Raw genomic sequence first — 21,297 nt, 5'->3', positions numbered from 1 at the left:
TCTCACTTCTCTGATTAAGTTTGCTTTTTGGAACGTGGGGAAGGCCTAGGAGGCTAAAACTTTTCTACAAATAAGAGGCAGGGGACATGGAGGGGAGGGTGGGAAAGGCCCTGTCCATGGGGAAGCCCTGAGGGGTCCTGCTCAGTTTCAAAACCAAAGATATTGCCCTAACCCACAATTGGAGGCATCATGGAGGAAGAACTGGCATAATTTCATGATTTATTACACTGAGATGAGGAGTAAGGTTGGGAATTGGGGAATGGAGGAGAGTTTTTTCTTTTATTAAAATCTCCCCAGCCTCTAAATAGGACGTCATGTTATCTTAAAACTTCTCATTAATATATACTTGATTGTCTAGAGTTGTCATGTATATTGGTAGGCACAAAATTTATTGATATTAGGTTCTAATGAAAAACAACAATGGATCTACTGGGTATAATTAACATACCAGACTATAAAGACTAGTGAAATGCATTTAGTACCTTAGTTTGAATGCCACAAACTGCTGAAAGGCTGATTCCTCTTCCCAGTTCCCTTTGGTTTCATTGACCTTTACTATTATTTCCTTAACATGTTTCCTGAGTTTGATTCACCATTTACCTCAAAATAGATTTCTTTAAATTAGAGCACTTGGATGCAAATTTTGCAATGGCTGCATTTGAGCAAGTCAGCTCATCTATGAGCTCAAATACTCCTTAGTTGTTGTGAAGGTAAAATAAACTAATTCATGTGGAAATATTTTGTAAACACATCAATTTCATTTAAAAATTTTTAACTATGTCAGCAGAAGCTCAGAATTTTATTATCTTAAATAATCATAGATAAATTAGTTGTTTTATTTTTGTTATGGTAGAAGAAGATCATAATGTTAGTATTTTTAAATAATCATAGACAAGGCAAAAAATTCACAGATTCCTCAGATAAATTATGATTTGGTAAGTTCTCTGTAATGATTTATGATACTTTCTTAAACCTTGGATTTGGTGTCACAAGTGATGAGACATTAGGATAGTTGTTTAAAAGTTCTCTTTCGACATGATCTTTGGATTCTATTCCAAAGTTTCTAAGAAAATATCATCATGCTTGCCATTCCCACACCATTTTTATGAGTATGCCTCATGTCCACTGGGAATGCAGGTGAAGTTTAGATGACTTTATGATGTACTTTGTATCGTGTTTAAATCCTAAATTTAAAATGTCTAATACATCATGATTATGTACTTAGTTGATAATTTTTCACTTTGATCTTACTAATAACCTGTCTACAGAATCACACTATAGAATAACTCAAATTTTAGGAACTTTCCATGATATGTGAATATTTCCTCATTTTGCATTGTATTTATTATTTGAAAAACATAAAACAATATCAGAAAACTTAAAAATTTTTGACTAATCAAAAAATCGACCAACTAGCTGTTTTCACTTTTCTTTTCACTTTTTCTCCACATGAATATACTATATCTACTATTTTTTTTAATTTAGCAATTCTCTTTAGTACTATATTGCAAGCATTTTAACATGTCATTGACATGCCTGTCAGTCTTTTCCTTTGTGATTTTATCTGCTACTTCAAACCAGAGAATTATAATCTCTGGATTCATCTTAGTTTCAGTCAAATAAAACATTGCTTCCAGTCCCTGATTGCTTATCCTTTCCTTGACCTTTTAAACGTCATTTGTTGTAGATAGACCTCAAGGCAAGTCTTACTTGTAAGCCTGCAGCCCTTGTTTACCTCCTACATATAAAAGGAACAGCTAAGGGTCAGTGGCATTTTAATTTATGAAAATTCATGAGTAAACATTACAGAAATTGGGCCTATTTAGCTCCAAAAGTGTATTAGCCTATTGGCATGGGTAAGAAGATTGAGGAATTTTAGGTAAAAGACTTCAAGTAGATGAAAGGATAGACAGTATTGAGCAACTTTTCAACATTTCTGTTGAGGGTAAAAGGAAATGTACATACTAGGGCAAGAAGGATTTAGCTTTGGAAATATAGAATCGAGACCCAGCTATCAGAATTATTATACCAAGTCCTATTAGAAAGACAGACTGAAAAAAGAATTAAATTGATTTGTCTTGTTTGCAAATTACAGACTACATAATAATTTTTTAACTTGTATAGCAGTTTGTAATTTATAAAACAATTCCCCATAATTATATAATTTGATCCTCACAGCAACCTTGTAAAGTAGGAATTATATCCAGCTAAGGATGAGAAAATTGAGTTTGAATTCTTGAATTTCAAAGATGTTATCAAGTAGTACAACTTGATTTTTATTAGCAGATTTATTGTGAGCTATAATTCACATATCATCTACTTCACCTATATAAGGAGTACAAATCAATAGCTTTTAGTTTACTCAACCAATAATGATTGAACACTTATTCACCCATAGAGTTGTACAACCATCATCACAATCGATTTTAGAATATTTTATTTCTCAGAGTGAAAACCCCACACCTGTTAGCAGCCACTCTAGCATTTACCCCAAAGTTTAGGCAACTACTACTCTACATTTTGTCCCTATACATGTGCTTATTCTGGGCATGTCACATAAATAGAGCCATGCAATATATGATGTTTTGAATCTTTTCACTTAGCATAATGTTTTCAAGGTCCACCCATGTTGTAACATGTATCAGTATCTCATTCCTTTGTATGGCCAAATAATATTCCATTGTACAGATATACCATGTTTGTTTATCCAGTCACTAGTTGGTGGGCATTTGAGTTGGTCTCAGTTTTTGGCTATTATGAATAATGCTGCTATGAACATTCATACCATGTCATAATTATTGCAGTTGCCTGGCTAATAATAGATCTTTTAAAAAATCCAATTTTGCTAGAAAGCTTCACTCAAACATAAGGAAAGTGATGATTTTCTGATTAGCAAGAAATCACATAATAATGGGTTTTTATAGCCAGAGGGATATTAAAGATGTTACATTAATAGTCTGATATAAATCTTCATCAGGCTCAGCCTAAAAGATTGATGTCATACTTAAACCTATCAACCCCTTTGTAACCTGCCTCATTAAAATAATTTCCCAGATAACATTCTCCGATTTTTCTAGTCTCATTCTCTTGCTCCACTCTGCTGGCCTTTGGATCATCTTCTTGAAATCCTCAGTCTCTTTCAAGGGGTAATTTAAGATGGAAACTGAAGTGAGCTCTGAAAGACTAAAAACATCATGCTGCATAATGAGCTTCATCATGTCTACATGCCACACAGATAGGAAGATGTGTTTTCACAGTTCACTGGCTCCTTCATACCAGAGTAAAACCATGGAGCCATGAAACAGCAAGCTAATTAGATTTTCAAGAAATTCGAAATCATGGTATAACTAGCAACATTTCTCAGGGATCCACTTGATTACTTTCTGAGCAATGGTATGCATAGCACTCAGGAAGAGAATGATTCCTATTGTGCCGTCTGCATGGAGTCCCACAGTCCCACGAAAATCTTCACAAGATCATTCTTTGCCAAGAAAAATCTTGGCTGCTGCTTTACATTACACAGGATTGCCCACATTATTAGGGAGTGAAAACAGCTTTGGCATTCTCCTTAAACTCTATGGGCTACGTTGACAAACACATGAGAAGGCAGTACAGTTTAGGTCTGCAGCACAGACTTTAGGGCCAGGCTTAGGTTTGAGTTCTGGGTCTGCTGCTTAATAGGTAAGTACTCTTGGGCAAGTTCCTTAACCTCTGCAAGTCTCAGTTTTCCTCAGCAGAAAAAAAAAGGTGATCATCATATTATTTACCTCATACAACACTTGAGGGGATTATGTGAGATTGTGTATATAAAGCATGTAGTAAGTCCCTACCACAGATTAAACGATAATTAATAGCTGTTGTTATTATACATGAGAGGTGTTAAGATATGACTATTTTGTATAACATGCAAATGAACCAGCCCATTTATAAATTTTCAAAAGATTTTTTCCCCTGGAAGTGAAGCAATAAAATTGACTAGAATCTCTAAACTTTTATTAGCTTAAAATAACTAAATTTTTGCATGAGTTTTACATTTTTTATACAAATAACTATGATTAAAACACTATGACATAGTGATAAGGAGCATGGGCTCTGGAGTCAGATCCTTTAGATTCGGTTATCAACTCTACCACTTCCAAACTATGTGTTCTTAGGTAACCCCTAAGCTTCCTTTTCCTCACTTGAAAAGTGAGGGTTATAATAGAATCTACTTGATATGGGATCTTGAGAGGCTAAAACTAGATAATACCAGTTAAAGCAGAGTGCTCAGAACAGAATAAATGTTCAACAAATGTTTTCCTCAATAAATGGGGTGGAGGAACTGATAACTTCAAAACATCAACTATTTATTTTGTACTGTATTCTTTTGAAAGATGTTACATCAATAGTCTGATGTACCTTAATAATAATACATGTGGACGTGTGTATATATATATATATACATACACACATATATTTGTATATATGTTTGTGTACATGTATATGTATGTGCTATATATAGTGTGTGTGTATATATATATATGTATATATATATATATATTTGTGTTCTGCCTTACTCAACACTATTTCATATATACTCTTCTATATGTTAACACAAGTCCATATAATTTTCATGTAATTGTCATTAAGATTTTTCATTGAACTCTTTTGGAAAATATGGAATTGTTTTCAAAAGTTGCTATCACGATTAGCACTGATATAAACATCTTTATGCAATTTACCTTATTTTTTCTTTTATGTTAATTTCTGTGCTATATTTCCTTAAAGTGTGTCAAGTGGTCAAGAGGTATGTAATGGAGTCAACAAGGTTAAGTAACAAGATGTGAGATACACTCTCCTACACACTCCAGACATATAGACAAGTCGGGTAAAATTACAACAACTTTCCCCACCCAGTTTTAAAAAATGCATAGTTGTTTGAAAACAAAGAAAATCTCTAGGGGTTAGAAATGAAGAGGAAACTCAAAATCTGAACAGTAAAGAGAGTTGAAGCCCAATGCCCCAAAAAGGAGTCAGGTACAGTTGTAAAACAAAGTCTGGGGTATTTGTTTTCTTTTTTAAAATTTAGTTGTAAAGTAAAATCATCCTTCTGGTTTATAGTTCTGCAAGTTTTAATACATGTGTATAGGAGTATAACAACCACCACAATTAAGATATGAAATTGCCCCCAAGTTCTTCCATGATTCTTTGTAGTCAAATCATTCCTCTACCCTTGTGTGACTGGGGTTTTAATGCCTCACTGAAATGGGTGGGAAGCCACAGACCTAATGTGTGGGTAGTGAGCTGGAATTGGGCTTCTTGCAATAAAAAACACTATTAAAACTCTGACTCTTAGCGTATGAATGTGGGCTTGTAAGAAGGAAATCCATTCTCAGCTGTGAGTCCTCCATAAAAAAATCTGCACTGTGCATGAATGTGGGGTTCACATATGGTATGGAAAACAAAGCTAAAAATATAAAGTGTAAAAACGGGTAACAAATGGGCAAATTTTATAGTGACACTGTGGAAATAAACACAAAACTGTCCCATAGTGACATCTCTACAACCCAGTGTATATGCAGAACTCTTATGGGAGACAACTCTCTCTAAAAAAAAGAGACCATGTCAAAAAATTACAAAGCACATACGAGGAACTTTACCACCAAAAAAGAAAACTGGAATATGTAATAACAGGAAATTTTAGGCCCAAGGAAATCTAATTGAGTAATTTATCAACTTAGAACTTGATAATCAGTTGAACCATCATGCAAAAGTGAGGATGAAATGCAGATATTTTCAGGCACTCCAAGACTCAAAGTTTACTACAACAGAAAAAGAACTACTAAATGATTCATTCCAGCAGGACTCAAATTGAAACCAGAAATAAGGAGTGTGATGTAATTAAGCAATGTTGAGCAAAGAAATCAGTGAATCATGTTGAAATATCCAAATGAGTATTGACTATAAAAATCATGATAATTATTAATTTGAAGAGGTTTTTAGAATTGAAATCTAAACTGCTATAATATGGAAGATTGAAACGGAAACTTGAGAGCTCCAAGATTCTTTTCTTTTTTTGAGAGAAAGCTAGAAACATCAACTTTAGACTCTGTTGGAAAAATACATAGTGAAATATGCATCTTTAAAATTGTAAGTGTAATCACTGAAAAAATTTAAATAACACCCAGAAGTTTCAAACCAGTATGGAGGAAAAACTCAATCAGTCAATTCATCTGAAGGCAGCAAAGGAGGGAAAAAGAAGTAAACAAAAACTATGGCTAAAATAAAAAACAAAATAATATGATAGAAAGCAGCCTAAATATGTTTATAATTAATATATAAATGTAAATTAATCATAGGTATTTATTAAAAGAGACTGTAAGACTGGATCTAAAAACAAAATTCAGGTGGCTTTTGCTTACAAACAACACATCTAAAGCATAATCGCACAAAAAAGGCTAGCAATAAAGAGGTAGAAAAAATACACTAGGCAAAGATACGGTGATATTAGTATCAGACAAAAGAGAATTCATGGTAAAAAATTATTGATATAAATAAAGAGGAAATTACTTAATAATAATCCTTTTGAGCCACCAAGAAGATGTAGCAATCATGAACTTGTAATCACCCTATGATATCAATTTAATGTATAAAACAATAGGTGACCAAATTACAAGGAGAAATTGACAAATATACATTCATGGTGCTACATTTTAATACTGATAGAACAAAGCATACAAATAAGTAGCAAAAGTATAGAAAATTGGACAAGTTGAAAAATTTTTTATATCCTCTATAGGGTACTGATTATTTTGGGTTGACCTCTTGCTTAGCAACCTTGTATAACTGTCTTCTTATTTTTAATTAGTTTATCTATAGATCATCTTTTTAATCTGGAAGATGACATAATCTACCAATTACTATTATTTTCTTTCTTCCAATCCTTATACCTTTTGTTTCTATCTCTTTTCTTATTGCATAGACCATTACTTCCATCCAATAAAATGTCAAATAGTAGTTAGTAAGTGAGCATCCTTGGCATAGTCCCATTTTTAAGGGAAACACTCTTAAAGTGTCATCATTAAGTTAAATGTTTGGAATAGATTTTTATTTATGGTGGGAGAGATACCATTTACCAGTTTAGAGAAGATTTTTTTCTATTTCTAGTTAACTAAGAGTTTTAAAATCTTGAATGAGTGTTGAATTTTATTGAATACCTGTTCTGAATTATGTTTTTTCTATATGATATCTGTTCATTAAAATTTGTTGATCATATGTATTAACAACCTTGATATAAGGTATTTATAGGTAAACTACTCCCACCAGCAATACAATACATACATTAGTATATGTTTACATAGTTAGCCATCTTTGCATTTCTGGGATAAAGCTTACTTGGTCTTGATGTTTTTTTTACACAATGCTGGACTGAGGTCACTATTTATTTTTCTAGTTTTTCATTTATGTTCATAAGTAAGATTGACATATAATTTTCTTGTACAATCCTTGTCCATCTTTAGTAGTAAGTTTATACTTGCCTCATAAAAAATGTAGGACATCATGATAGTCATGATGGATTAATCAAACCAATTTGTCTCCTCTTCTTTCCAAACTTTACCAACATAACATAAAAGAATAAAAAGGGGAGAAACCTACAAGTAGAAAGAGACTAGGATTAGAGACGGGTAACACAGGGGTCTTCTCTATATTATTTTTATTTTTTTGTTCAGGGGTGATAATCAGGTTTATTTATTTATTTTTAGAGGAAGTAATGGGGATTGAACCCAGAACTTCATGCATGCTAAGAATGCTCTCTACCACTTGAGCTATACACTCCCTGCTAAATTATTATTTTTAAGATCTAAAAACATAGTAAAATGTTAATATAGACTAAGCCAGGTATATGGATGTCCATTATCTTTTCCTTCATAGTTTTCAGTTATGATGAAATATTTCTTAACATTAAAAATGCACAAAAAATAAAGAAGTTAGTTTCAGAAAGTGATATGTGCTCTAAAAGTCCTCCTCAAATTTTAATGTACAAGTGAATAACCTAGAGAATTCTTAATAAAATGCAGATTCTGAGTCATTAGGTCTGAAGTGGGGTCTGAGAGTCTGCATTTCTTACTGGCATCCCAGATGATGCCATTGCTGATGGACTGTGGATCACTCTTTGAGTGACAAGACTTTAAGGGAAATAAAACAAAGCAATGATAGAGAGTGGCGGAGACAGGGGGTGGCATCTTGAGATAAGGTGCTCTTGAAAAGCTTCTCTAAGCAGGTGATATTTGAGTCATTGAAAAGTCTCCAGGAAGGAAGAATGCTCCAGGTTGTGGGGAAAGCAAGTGCACAGATACTGAGGTAGGAATAAGTTCTGGCATTTTCTAGAAACAGGAAAGACCATTGTGGCCTTTTTGAAGTACTCAAGTGTTTCTCCCATATTTCAGTTATAATTAAGTGAAACAGTGCTGTATTTGGTGTTATAAACACCTACGTTTGGATATATGCCCACGAGCAGGATTCCTGGATCATATGGTAAGTCTATTCCTAGTCTTTTGAGGAATCTCCATACTGTTTTCCACAGTGTCTGCACCAAACTGCATTCCCACCAGCAGTGTAAGAGGGTTCCCTTTACTCCACAGCCTCCCCAGCATTTGTCATTTGTGGACTTTTGAATGATGGCCATCCTGAGTGGAGTGAGGTGATACCTCATCATAGTTTTGATTTGCATTTCTCTGATAATTAGTGATATGGAGCATTTTTTCATGTGCCTATTGATCATTTGTATGTCTTCCTTGGAGAATTGCTTGCTTAGGTCTTCTGCCCATTTTTGGATTGGGTTGTTTATTTTTTTCCTATTGAGTCATATGAGCTGCTTATATATTCTGGAGATCAAGCCTTTGTCGGTTTCATCGTTTGCAAAAATTTTCTCCCATTCCATAGGTGGTCGTTTTGTTTTACTTCTGGTTTCCTTTGCTGTGCAGAAGCTTGTAAGTTTCATTAGGTCCCGTTTGTTTATTCTTGCTTTTATTTCTATTGCTTGGGTAGACTGCCCTAGGAGAAAATTTTTGAGATATATGTGAGATAATGTTTTGCCTATGTTTTCTTCTAAGAGGTTTATTGTATCTTGTCTTATGAGAGCCTAAATGTCCATCAACAGATGACTGGATAAAGAAGATGTGGTATATTTATACAATGGAATACTATTCAGCCATAAAACCAACAACATAATGCCATTTGCAGCAACATGGATGTTCCTGGAGAATGTCATTCTAAGTGAAGTAAGCCAGAAAGAGAAAGAAAAATACCATATGAGATCGCTCACAAGTGGAATTAAAAAATAAAAAAGAACATAAATACTAAACAAAAACAGACTAATAGACATAGAATACAAACTTGTGGTTGCCAAGAGGGAGGGAGGGTAGGAAGGGACAGACTGGGATTTCAAAATTTGTAGATACTGACAGGCATATGCAGAATAGATAAACAAGATTATACTGTATAGCACAGGGAAATATATACAAGATCTTTTGGTAGCTCACAGAAAAAAATGTGACAATGAATATATGTATGTTCATGTATAACTGAAAAATTGTGCTCTACACTGGAATTTGACACAACATTGTAAAATGACTATAACTCAATTGAAAAAAAAACACTTAGGTTTGGTCTTCATCCTGTTAGCTCTGTGAGCTCTGTCACATCACAACTTGTCTCAGCCTGTTTCCTGATAAATATGGGAATATTAATAAATAATACCAACCCTCCAGGTTTGATGTGATGATGAAATAAGGTTTGAAAAAGCATTTTTTAAATTGAAGAATACTATATACATATAGGTATAATTATTGCATAAACAAAGTGCTGTCACATGATCTGTGTCTGCAACAGCTATTTATAGTGGCTTTTATTGTGAGCTCCTCCATTTCTCGAATTTATTTCCACCACTTATGTGTCAAGTTGCTGCAGGCCAAGCCAAGTTGGCCTGATGCTGCAGTTCTCCAGCATTACACAAGTCTCACCATGCTTCATGTTCTTTTTCTGGGTGCACTGGAAATTTTCTTTGGCTTATTTAGCTCATGTTTGTCTCACTTTAGCACATCATAGAGTAACTACTTTGTTATTCCAATGTTATTCACATTTCTTAATCAGAGAAGTTGGCTTACGAGACTACATTGGTAAAAATGTTTTGACTCCATTCAAAGACTTCACAATTGTATTTCCATGCCAATAATGCCTGTAGGTGATTATAACGGAACTTCTCAAAACTCCTGCGAAATCATCTGGAGGGTCAGATGTTTCAGAATTCTGAGATCTTGACTGATTTAAAATCTTATGATTCTATATGGCCTCTAGAGACTTTAAATTAAATCTTATGTTTGAGTGTAGATAACATCTTTAGTGTAAAGAACAGTGGAAAAGCAGACAGAATACCATAGTTCTAGTTATGACTCTATCATCACATGGCCCAGGTCTTCTTTATTTACTAGGAACAAGGAATACTCTGAAAAAGCTGTTATTAAGACCCAGCAAGATAATGTGTGTGAGTAATTCTGAAAGCATAAACATTTAAGATATTATTTTGTCACATTATATCAGAAAACCTCTCACAAAATATATACTGCATAGATTCCTACTTAAAAAAAAATTAGAGCATTACTGGACAATGCCTCACCTGGATAGAAAGATTCAGTGGCAATATTTAGCCCTAATAGAAATCATTGGTAGAGTCTAGAGTTTCTCTATTGTAAAGTGTTGCTAACACAGAATAGATGCTTGAACAAATTATTTACTGACGATGATGTAGGCACTAGAGAAAGAGGCCATTATTGATTTGTCAGCAAGACAATAATAAGCCAGAAACATCCAATTAGTCACTAACTTGTCAATTCTATTTCCATAATATCTCTGGAATTGATCTCCTGCCATTGCTACTGCCAGGTTCAGGCTTTTAGTTTACGACCATTGCATTAACCTCATAACTCCCATCTAAACCCTCTCAAGCCCAAACTTCCTACTTAAGCCAGAGTGGTTTAATGAACACACAAATCTGATCATGTTACTCTCCTGATTAAAACCATTCACTGGCTACAGGATCAAGCATTAACTTCTTACAATGAAATACAAGCCCCTTCACCATTAGGTCTCTGCTCACCCAGGCTCATCTCCTGCTACTCTGCCATGTACTCCCTGGACTCCTGAATGTGGAAATGTTTTCTTACACTTTCTTGCTTTTAAACATGCCATTAACTTTACATGGAAGTCCCTTCTTCTGTAAAGAACTCCTTTCAAGCATCCTCTTCCCTAGAAACCTGGAGTGTAATAAGAATTTTGAAACGAAGTAAAGCTAAATTCATGGGCCATGCATATCCTTTGTCTTCATCAGACTTATCATTAGTCCATGGTGCCTCTACATAGGAAGTTCATAATTATTTCCCTATCTTGAGTGAAAGTTTGAGAATGCAGCAATGAATAGAAAATTGCAAACGCATTATTGTCTCCAGGGTTTCAGGTAACATTTACACTTGGAAATGTAGTTTTCCAGATAACTGTAAACATATTTCAACATCATTTTGGTGGATGATAGCAGTGACAAAACATAAATCTGTTTTTAAACTTGGACTTCTCGACATACATTTTCATTTTACCATCCCTCAGCAAATCCAGCTGTTTTGCAATAATTAGGGATGCTGCAGAAACCAAAGGGTAGAGGTAGAAAGAGAAGCAAATTAGCAGAGAAAGGGGTCTGTGTGTGTGTGTGTGTGTGTGTGTGTGTGTGTGTGTATAACTGCCCCAAGAGCAATAGACCAAAGGAAAACTGTCCCAAAGTTTGTGCAAAAAAGAATAATCAGCCAAGTGAAAGCACTTACAAGGCAGAGAGAAAGTGAATCTCACAGATGAAGCCTCCTCCCCGAGGAAATCATTACCTGTAGTTTAATCTGCCCTAAACGTTAGTACACAGAAGAATGGTAAGAATAAGCAGAGGGAAAATGTAGAGAGTGGATCTTGGCACTGAGTTGGAGGCGGCAGAAGAGTGAAATGACAGAAAAGGTAATGTTGCTAGATTTAGCAAATGCACTATTTGGGACATAATTATACTAGAAATTATTCACTGTTTATCTGAAATTCAAATTTAACTGCGCACTCTGTATTTCATCTGACAAATCTAGGTAAAGAAAGACAATGTTATTCTGATATTCCAGGTTATGTAAGAAAAATAGTCAAAGACCAGCCCTAGAAGAAAAAAAGCGACCGCGCTAAAGCATCTGAGTCTTCGGAGAAAAGCTATTTCCGGTCTCAGGCTGTGGGAGAAATAAGGGGGAGGGAGAAGAGGATTAAGGTAGCCGGTTCAGTCCGCCAGTGTCCCACAATCCTCTGCTCTCGGTTCCTCTTTCCTCGCTTAAGATGGCGCTGCTCGCGATATATTCCTGGCGCTGGGCAGCCGCGGCGGCTGCTTTCGAAAAACGCCGGCACGCCGTGATTTTGATCCGGCCTCTAGTCTCTATCCACGGCGGCCCAGATCCGCAGTGGAGGTCACGTCAGCTCGGCGCCTCGGGAACTCGAATCTCTGCTCGAATCTCTCAGGTGAGATGCCGTTCACATGGAACTGTAGGGTGAAGGACAAGGGGACCTATAGGGAGTAGGTTGCCCTTATGTCCTCGGGTCAGGGAGAGCGCCAAGAAGAAAGGTTGTCAGAGCTAACTTGGAGCAGCAGTAAGTGAAGGAAATTTGCGTTAGAAATTTGAGGAAGGGGTGAAGAAAACCTTTGGAGGTACTGGAGATGGGAACAGTTCCCGGCAGTGAGCACCTGGAACGCTAGTGACTCTCGCAGGATTTACAGTTTTTTTTCTCTGAGTTTAAGAGATAGGGTAGACAGCATTCCCAGACTGCTTACTTTTCTAAATACAGGGAAAAACTGGACTACTTTCCAAAGTTAGTAATGGAATTTGGGACGAGTTTGCTTGTGGTTAAGATTTTACTCAGTCAGAAATAGCAATTTGGAGGGCACTGGAATATGACAAACTACCTATAAACAAGCGGCAAATTGAGTTAGCAACAGTTACTCCCTTGCTGACAGTGCTGATAGGCCAAAACCGTATTTATCTCTCTCTCCAAAACAGACCGCCCTAAATTCATGTGTAAACACGATTATCCTTTGATCTGAAAATTGTGTTCTATGTACACAGGTCACTTTGGAAACCATAAGGCTACCTATCTTTAACTAATGAATGTAGCTATGACTATAGTGCCTCTTAATGTTTGTATCCATTTTTGTTTCTCACTCAAGAACAGTTTTTTAAATTATTTGTACTTGTACTTCAATATATCTTTTTATTGCCTATATATTAACAGAAAGTTTAAAATACCACCCCTTATTCATCAGTATCACTAGTGTTGTCCGCTTTATATGAGAAACTTCTTAAATTTTGATTCTTTGTCAACAAATATTTAATGTGTACTATGTACATAGTCCTGTACTAGATAATGGAGTACCAAGAGAATCAGACACAGTAATATTTTCAAGATTGGACAATTTGGTTAAGGAGATTAGACCTATGCATTACCAGAATAATTTAAAAACAAGGTAGTAGGTTCAATATCAAATGAATAATATGATCAGTAAGAGCTGTAGGCATCCAGAAGAAATAGTGATAATTAAAAGACCAGATTATAGAGAGGATCTCATGCTGGCAGTAGAATGGAGGGAGAACATTCCAAGCAGGGAGTATAGGGAATGGCATTAGGCCTGTGGAATGCTGGAGGAATTATATCCATTCATTCAGTAATTATTGAACACTTTACATCAGTGAACAGAACAAAATATAGGCCCTGTTCATAGAGTCTAAAATCTAGACTCTTTAGTAGGGGAAATAGATAAGTAAACAGACAATTATAATACAGTAGTACAATGATGGGGAAGGTACAGAGTACTGGAAGAATATACATGAGAGGCATCAAGTCTAATCTTGAGGTGGAGAAAATTGCCTTGAGTAACTTATTTAAGCCAAGACCTGAAAATTAGAAGTTAAAGAGGGGATAACATGTGCATAGACCCACAGATAAGAGAGAGCATGAACCTTTTGTAAAACTGCATATAGTTTAGACTAGTGAGGAGTTCATGATAGGAAATATAAGATTAGGCTAGAGAAGCAAATCCAGATTCTTTTATTAAAGTTTTTAAAGCACTTTGTAGTTGAAAGTTTGTAACGTGATCTCTTGGGAACCATTCTTGTTCTGTAGTCCTCTAAAAAGCCAGGTGAAGTTTAAGAGAAAATTTGTAGGACTTTGTCTTTGATGAAGGGGAAGGAGAAGTGATTAGGAGTTTAAGAGGGAGGTGATGGCAATAAAAACAGCTTTTTCTTTTCACACGAGCACTGTCTCCACAACTTCCTTCCTTCACGCTCTCCTCTACATCCTACCATTTCCTTTGGTTACAATTTCTGAAGTGTGAAAAACAAGGGAAAGGTGTTACCTTTGTTTTCTACTTAAAGGCACACAAATCTTGCCTCTTTTTTCTTAAAATGTGGATTTAACAGGGAGATTATAAGGCTTTTAAAGTAGAACCTGATATAACCTGAGGCAAATTTTCAAGTTAATTAGTGACTTGTGATTAAGATTGCAAAATAAATACTGAATGCATACTTTTAGGGTAATTGTTAGTATTTATAGCATATTTTATAGCTGAAAGGAATCTTAGTGTAGTGTTATGAAATCATGTTAGTGGGTTGGATCAGCACTTTTTTAAAGATGAAATTTGGTAGAATAGGAAGGAAAATGCTAATGCTTTATACGTACTAAGGGAAGTATTGTTTTACGTACTTTTATGAATGTGTGTGTATGTTTATATTTTTATATATATATATATATATAATCTCTATATAGGTATATGAAACTCCCATATGTATGTAGTTACTGAGATGCATTGTGAAATGTATTTTTCACACAGGATTATGCCCTAGATCTTTGCTGTGCAATCTCTAGTAGTCACTAACTTCATGTGGCTGTTTAAATTTAAATTAAATTAAAAATTTAATTCCTCAGTTGCATTAGCCACATTTTAAGGGCTGAATAGTCACATAAATATGGAACATTTTCATCATTGCAGGAAGTTCTAACAAACAACTTCTTTGGAAAATATCATATCCAGCCCTTCTAATTTTGCAGTTGAAGAAACTAAGTTCTAGTATAGATAAATGACAGCCATTAAGACCATTCTTTCATTTGTTGCCTTCTGTGTATTAAGTATATAAGGGTAAGACTGTGGTAGACACTAATCACACAATTAATGTTTGCTGAATTGTAAAAATACTTATCTAGTAATTACTAGAGCACAATTCATAGAGGGAAACACCTAAAACAGTTTTTTTTGTAAAATTGGAAGATTTCATATGATGAGATTTAAATTGTAATGATTTATTGTACAGTTGCCTGTCTACTACACTAATTAATATTAAAAGGATTTATGAATTTTGAATGATAGAATTTGGGGGTTATTTCATTAATGATATCATAACATGATAGAAACTGAGGCACCATATACTTAATCCATAGTGCCTTTTTAATCTATGTTTAATGAGTCATTGACACTTGATCCTGACACTGATCATATAGTTTTTTCATTTGTTTTTCTTTAGACATCTTTGTTGAGATTAATTCACATACCATACTGTTCACCCATTTAAAGTGTGCTGTTCAATGGATTTTAGTATATTCAATGATACATACCACCATCACCACAGTCAGTTTTACAGTTTTCATTACCTCAAAAAGAAACCTGCTACCCTTTGGGCTATCCACCCCTACACCCCATCCCTCTCCCGCTACACAACCACTAGTCTATGTTCACTCTCTATAGATTTGTCCATTCTGGACATTTCATACAAATGGAATCATATAATATTTGGTCTTCTGAGACTGGCTTCTTTCACTTAGCATTATGTTTTCAGTGTTCATCCATGTTATGGCATGTATTAAACACTTCATTCCTTCTTACAGCTGAGTAATATTTGATGATATGGATATGAAAGGTTATCTTTTATGCATTCATCAGTTGATAGACATTCAGATTGTTTCTATCTTTTGGCTATTATGACTAATGCTGCTGAAAACAGTCATGTGCAAGTTTATATGGACACAAGTTTTCATTTCTCTTGTATACGTAAGAGTAGAATTGTTTGGTCATGTGGTAATTCTATATTTAATTCTTTTAGGAACTGTTGGACTGGTTTTCAAAGTGACTACGCCATTTTGTATTATCATCAGAAGTGTATGAGGGTTCCAATTTCTCCATATCCTAGCAAATAGTTGTTGTTATCTGACATTTTTTTTAGTCTAACCATCTTGGTGGGTGTGAAATCATGTCTCCCTGTGGTTTTGATATGTATTTCCTTGATGACAGAGGATGTTGAGCATCTATACTTGTGCTTGTTGGCCATTTGTATATATCCTTTGGAGAAATGTCAATTCAGGTCCTTTGCCCAATTTTTAATTAGGTTATTAGTCTATGTCTTATTGAGATATGAGAGTCTTTATATATTCTGGATTCATGTCCCTTATCAGATATATGATTTGCAGATATTTTCTCCCATTCTGTGGGTTGTCTTTTTGCTTTCTTGATATGGTCCTTTGAAGCACAAAAATTTTTCATTTTGTTGAAGTCAGGTTTATCTATTTTTGTCTTTTGTTGGCCATACTTTAGGTGTTACAGCTAAGAGTCCATTGCCAAATCTGAAATCATGTCGATTTACTCATATGTTTTCTTCTAAGAATATTATAACTTAATTCTAGTGAGATATAGTAATATTATTTTTGTATAGTTCTAGTTCCTTCCCTTCTTTGTTGTTTTATTTTTATATCTATTATATCTATGAATGTTATAATCCTAACAATACATTGTCATAATTATGACTTTTAAAGAATCTAAGAGAAGAAAGGGGGCAAGTAAATATTTATGGCTTTTATTATATTAACCTTTATATTTATCATTTCTGATTCTCTTCATTTGTTTTCTTGTGTTTGAGTTACCATCTGGAGTCATTTCCTTATCTGAATACAGCTGTGCTTCCACGCATCTCCTTTGTGCTGTTATTGGCAAATATATTGCATCTCTATATGTTATAGGCTCAACCATACGTTGTATACATATTATTTTATACAATTGCTTTTAAAATCAATTCAAGGAGGAAAGTAGAAAAAGTGTGCATTTATACAGTCTTTTATAATAACACAATTACCTGTTCCTTTGCTCTTTGTTTTTTTGTGTGTGGATTTGAATTACAGTCTAAGGTCACTTGCTTTCAGCCTCAAGAACTTCCTTTAGTATTTCTTGTAAGGTGTTTTTGCTAATATTAAAGTCTCCCAGTTTTTGTTTGTCTGGGAATGTTTTTTAATTTTGCCTTCAATTTCAAACAGTATCTTTCCTGGATAAGATATTGTTTTGCTTGACAGTTTTTTCTTTGAGTGTTTTAAATATGTTATCCTACTGCCTTCCAGCATATATATTGTTTCTGCCAAGAAATCAGCTATTAATTTTATTGGGGTTCTCTCGTTAGTGAGGAGTCTTTCTTGTCTTACTGCTTTGAAGATTTTCCCCTTGTTTTTGGCTTTCAGTATTTTTACTATGATGTGCCCATGGATCTCTGCACATTTCCTTCTTAAAGTTTGTTGAGCTTCCTGGATGTATACGTTTTTGTTCTTTTTAATAAGCTTTGTAGGTTTTCAGCCATTATTTCATCAGGTTGTTTTTCTTCTCCTTTATCTCTTTTCTTTCTGATACACTCATTATGCATATGTTGGTGCACTTAATAATGTCTTACATTTCTCTGAGGATCTGTTTATTTTTCTTTATTTTTTCTAAAATCTGTTCTTCATATTGCATGATTTGCATCGATCTATCTTTGAGTTCACTAATTCTTTCTTTTGCCAGTTCACATCTACTTTTGAGCCCCTCTAGTGACTTTTTCATTTCATTTATTGTACTTTTCAACTCTAGAATTTCCATTTGGTTCTTTTTTTTTCTTTTGTAATTCCTGTTTATTGATATTCTACATGTGATGTGACATTGTCATCACACTTTCCTTTATTTCTTTAACATGGTTTCCTTTAGTCTTTGTACATATTTGTAATGACAACTTTGAAGGCTTTTTCTCTTCAATCTAACATATGGTCAAACCACAGACAGTTTCTCTTCCCTGCTTTTTTCCCCAGCATATAGGTTATACTTTGATGTTTCTTTGCATGTCTGGCAATTTTTTGGAAACTGGACATTTTAGATAATGTAGTAACTCTGGGTAGTGGTCCCTTCCCTCCCAGGGTTTATTATTTACTTTCCCATTTATTTAGAGACTGGCTGGATTATTTTAGGGCTGTCTCTCTATGCCATTTCCCTGCTCCCCCACTCCACAGTGTTAGTGCCTCTGATGTTGCTTCTTAAGCAACATAGCCTTAAGAAGGATATCCTTGGGTATGCCAGCAGTCACCCTGAGATGACAGTGGTTTTGCTGAGGCTTCTGTCTCTTTCCCAGTTATGCTCCATTTGTTGCTGGCAGATTGCATTGTTTTCAGCAGTTCCCTGGGGCAAAAATTGTTTCACTGACTGAAGTAATCAGATTCGCATTCCTTTGAAGTGACAGTTGCTGAGGTCAGTGAGATTTATTCTGACCCTAGGCAGTCTCCTCCCAGCTATCTCCCTCCTTGGTTTTCTGCTTCTCTGGCACAAACCAGCTCACCTACAGTTTAGCCTCTGTCCAGTGATTCCATTAGTCTCCTCCCACTTGCCTTTCACCTTAACCTCCATTGTATTTGAGAGTAGCCTTAGGCTTGAACTAATCCACATCCAGTTGTATGAAGTCAGTTCCTGTGGGAAGAGATTAGGAGCTATCTGCTTTAGGGCCTTCTCTCAGGCAAAATCTCCCAGCCACAGCTCTAGAGCTGGGGAAGGGGACAATGGTGCCTTCTCTCTGAGTGATACCCCCACTTTAGGAATTGAGTGCTAGGTGGAGTGGAGGGAGCAGTGGCCTCAGGTTTTTTTACTTGCCTGTCCTGGTATGTAACTACCCTCTTTCATGAGTCAGGGCCTGGGTGATTGGGGCTTCAGTAGTCCCAGTGGCACCACACCTGAGGTAGAGCCTCTGTCCCTCTAGTAGAGGTGTGTGCAGGAAGGGAAACCCTATCTCTTGGCCATGCTAGCCCAGAACTTACCTTCAGCAACAGGTCATTGGGAGAAAGATGAGAAATGCTGATGTCCTGCCTATCCCAGGAAGGTAGTCTTTCAACTAAAAGCTCAGTGGGCAAAGGGAGTTCTGTCTTAAGTGGAGTTTCCATATTTCCAAATATGGGAGGCAGGGAGTGTGCCCTGGTTCAGACAGCACAGACTATTGCCATTCTAACTAAGCTCTAGTAGATCTTGAATAAATGATATTTCATTTGCTATATTCCCCCATGACTATTTCTAGAGACTTTAAATGGTTGTCCTTTTATAATTGTTACCAGTTTTGCTGGGGGATGGGTCTAAGGAGCTCCTTATGTTGTCATCCAGAAGTAGAACTTTTTTCATTTGTTTTTGCCTGGCTTATGTTCTTTGGCTTATTGCATTCAGCAAAGCAGTCTGTCCTTTCTCTTTGGTTTGTAGGAGCTATTACCAGTGAGGTCTGGCACATCTTTTATTTTAGTATACTTATCTTGTATACGCCATTCAGTAGTCCTTTTGGATAGGTACTGTTTTGTTTTCATTTGTTAGCTGTGACATCACAGACAAAGGATGGGAACTTTAATTTCTTCCAATAGTGTGTAAGTTTCCCCTTCCTGCCCTCCCGCTGGTGACTTGCTGCTGATAGTTAACCAATTAGGTAAAAGTTAAGAGACTTTACTTCTGGCCTTTATAATGATTGAAGTGGGAATATGATAACACTAGGGAAATAATCCTCTTACTCTGCTTTGTATCCTACTTTTAAGATTTAGGTTTCATAATACAAGATGCATATCAAAAAACTCGAGTGAATACTGAGAAGACACAAAATGTAATAAGAAAATGAAAAACAGAACTTAACAGGAAAAAATTAAGGATGTTTTCAAGTAGATTATTTTGCATGAAACTGAAGAGGATGAGAGGTGATTCAGTTACATTTAAAGTACTTGAAGGATAATTATTTTTTTTAAAAATTAAAAGCTATCCTTCTAATAGTTCAGTGATACCTGAATGTACTTAGAACATTAGTTCATAATACGGAGACTTAGACTTCAGTTGCAGGAAGAGGGATTTCATGTGCATATGAGAAAGAACTTCTTAAATTAATAGTCCTTTTGTTGGGATACTAAGACAAACTTTTTATTTTATTTTATTTTATTTTATTTTATTTTATTTTATTTTTTATTGAGGTAGTCAGTTTACAATGTTGTGTCAATTTCTGGTATATAGCACAATGGTTCAGTCTTACATGAATACACATATATTCATTTTCATATTCTTTTTCACCATAAGCTACTACAAGATATTGAATATATTTCCCTGTGCTATACAGTATAAACTTGTATATCTATTTTATATATGCCAGTTAGTGTCTGCAAATCTCGAACTCCCAGTTTATCCCTTCATACCCCGCTTCCCCCTAGCAACCACAAGTCTGTATTCTATGACTGTGAGTCTGTTTCTGTTTTATGTATAAGTTCATTTGTCTTTTTTTTTTTAAGATTCCACACATGAGTGATATCATATGGTGGTTTTCTTTCTCTTTCTGGTTTACTTCAGTTAGAATGATATTCTCTAGGGACATCCATGTTGCTGCAAATTTATCATTTTTATGGCTGAGTAGTATTCCACTGTATAAATATACTACAACTTCTTTATCCAGTCATCAAGACAGACTTTTTAAATGACCTTCTAAGAGGCAGAGTGAAAAACCATTGATCATAATTTAAATAGGTATCTTCTTGAGGAAAGAATTGACTTAAATTTATATCCTTCAGGATCACAATTCACTTTAAAAAGGGTAATCTAGCAGAAAGAACTTTGGTAAGCCAACAATCAGAAGAGTTGAATTCTAGTCTTGGCTTTGATGTTAGAAGACACTAGAACACATCATTAAACAATAATTTTCAATCTCTAGAAGATATAGCTATTAGTAAGTAGTCAGCTTGGTTTTGAGAAGAATGAGACACACCGAACCAATTCAGTTCTTTATGTGAGAGAGTCACAGAGTACTTAGAAGTACAGTCGATCTTGATATCAGTAAGGGTTTCAGTTCTTGTTCCGTGTATGATTCTCACTCAACAAGCTAGAAAGGAATTATATTGCATACTGTTAGAGTCTTGGAGTAGTAG

General features: G+C 35.1%; 1 protein-coding gene across 2 annotated transcripts in view; it reads left to right on the top strand.

The window, feature by feature from the left end:
* Positions 1-12,362: 12,362 nt before the first annotated feature.
* ABCB7 (ATP binding cassette subfamily B member 7) overlaps positions 12,363-21,297 on the top strand; it is a 105,372-nt gene continuing 96,437 nt past the window's right edge. For both annotated transcript variants that reach the window (XM_031671594.2, XM_006217160.4), the window contains exon 1: positions 12,363-12,564. In XM_031671594.2, coding sequence (XP_031527454.1) covers positions 12,385-12,564 — 180 coding nt within the window. In that variant the 5' untranslated portion in view covers positions 12,363-12,384. The remainder of the gene's footprint in view (positions 12,565-21,297) is intronic.

The sequence above is a fragment of the Vicugna pacos genome, chromosome X (assembly GCF_048564905.1).
Source record: "Vicugna pacos chromosome X, VicPac4, whole genome shotgun sequence".
NCBI lineage: Eukaryota > Metazoa > Chordata > Mammalia > Artiodactyla > Camelidae > Vicugna > Vicugna pacos.
Note: the sequence above shows the minus strand (reverse complement) of the source record. Positions and strands in the feature narration are given on the sequence as shown.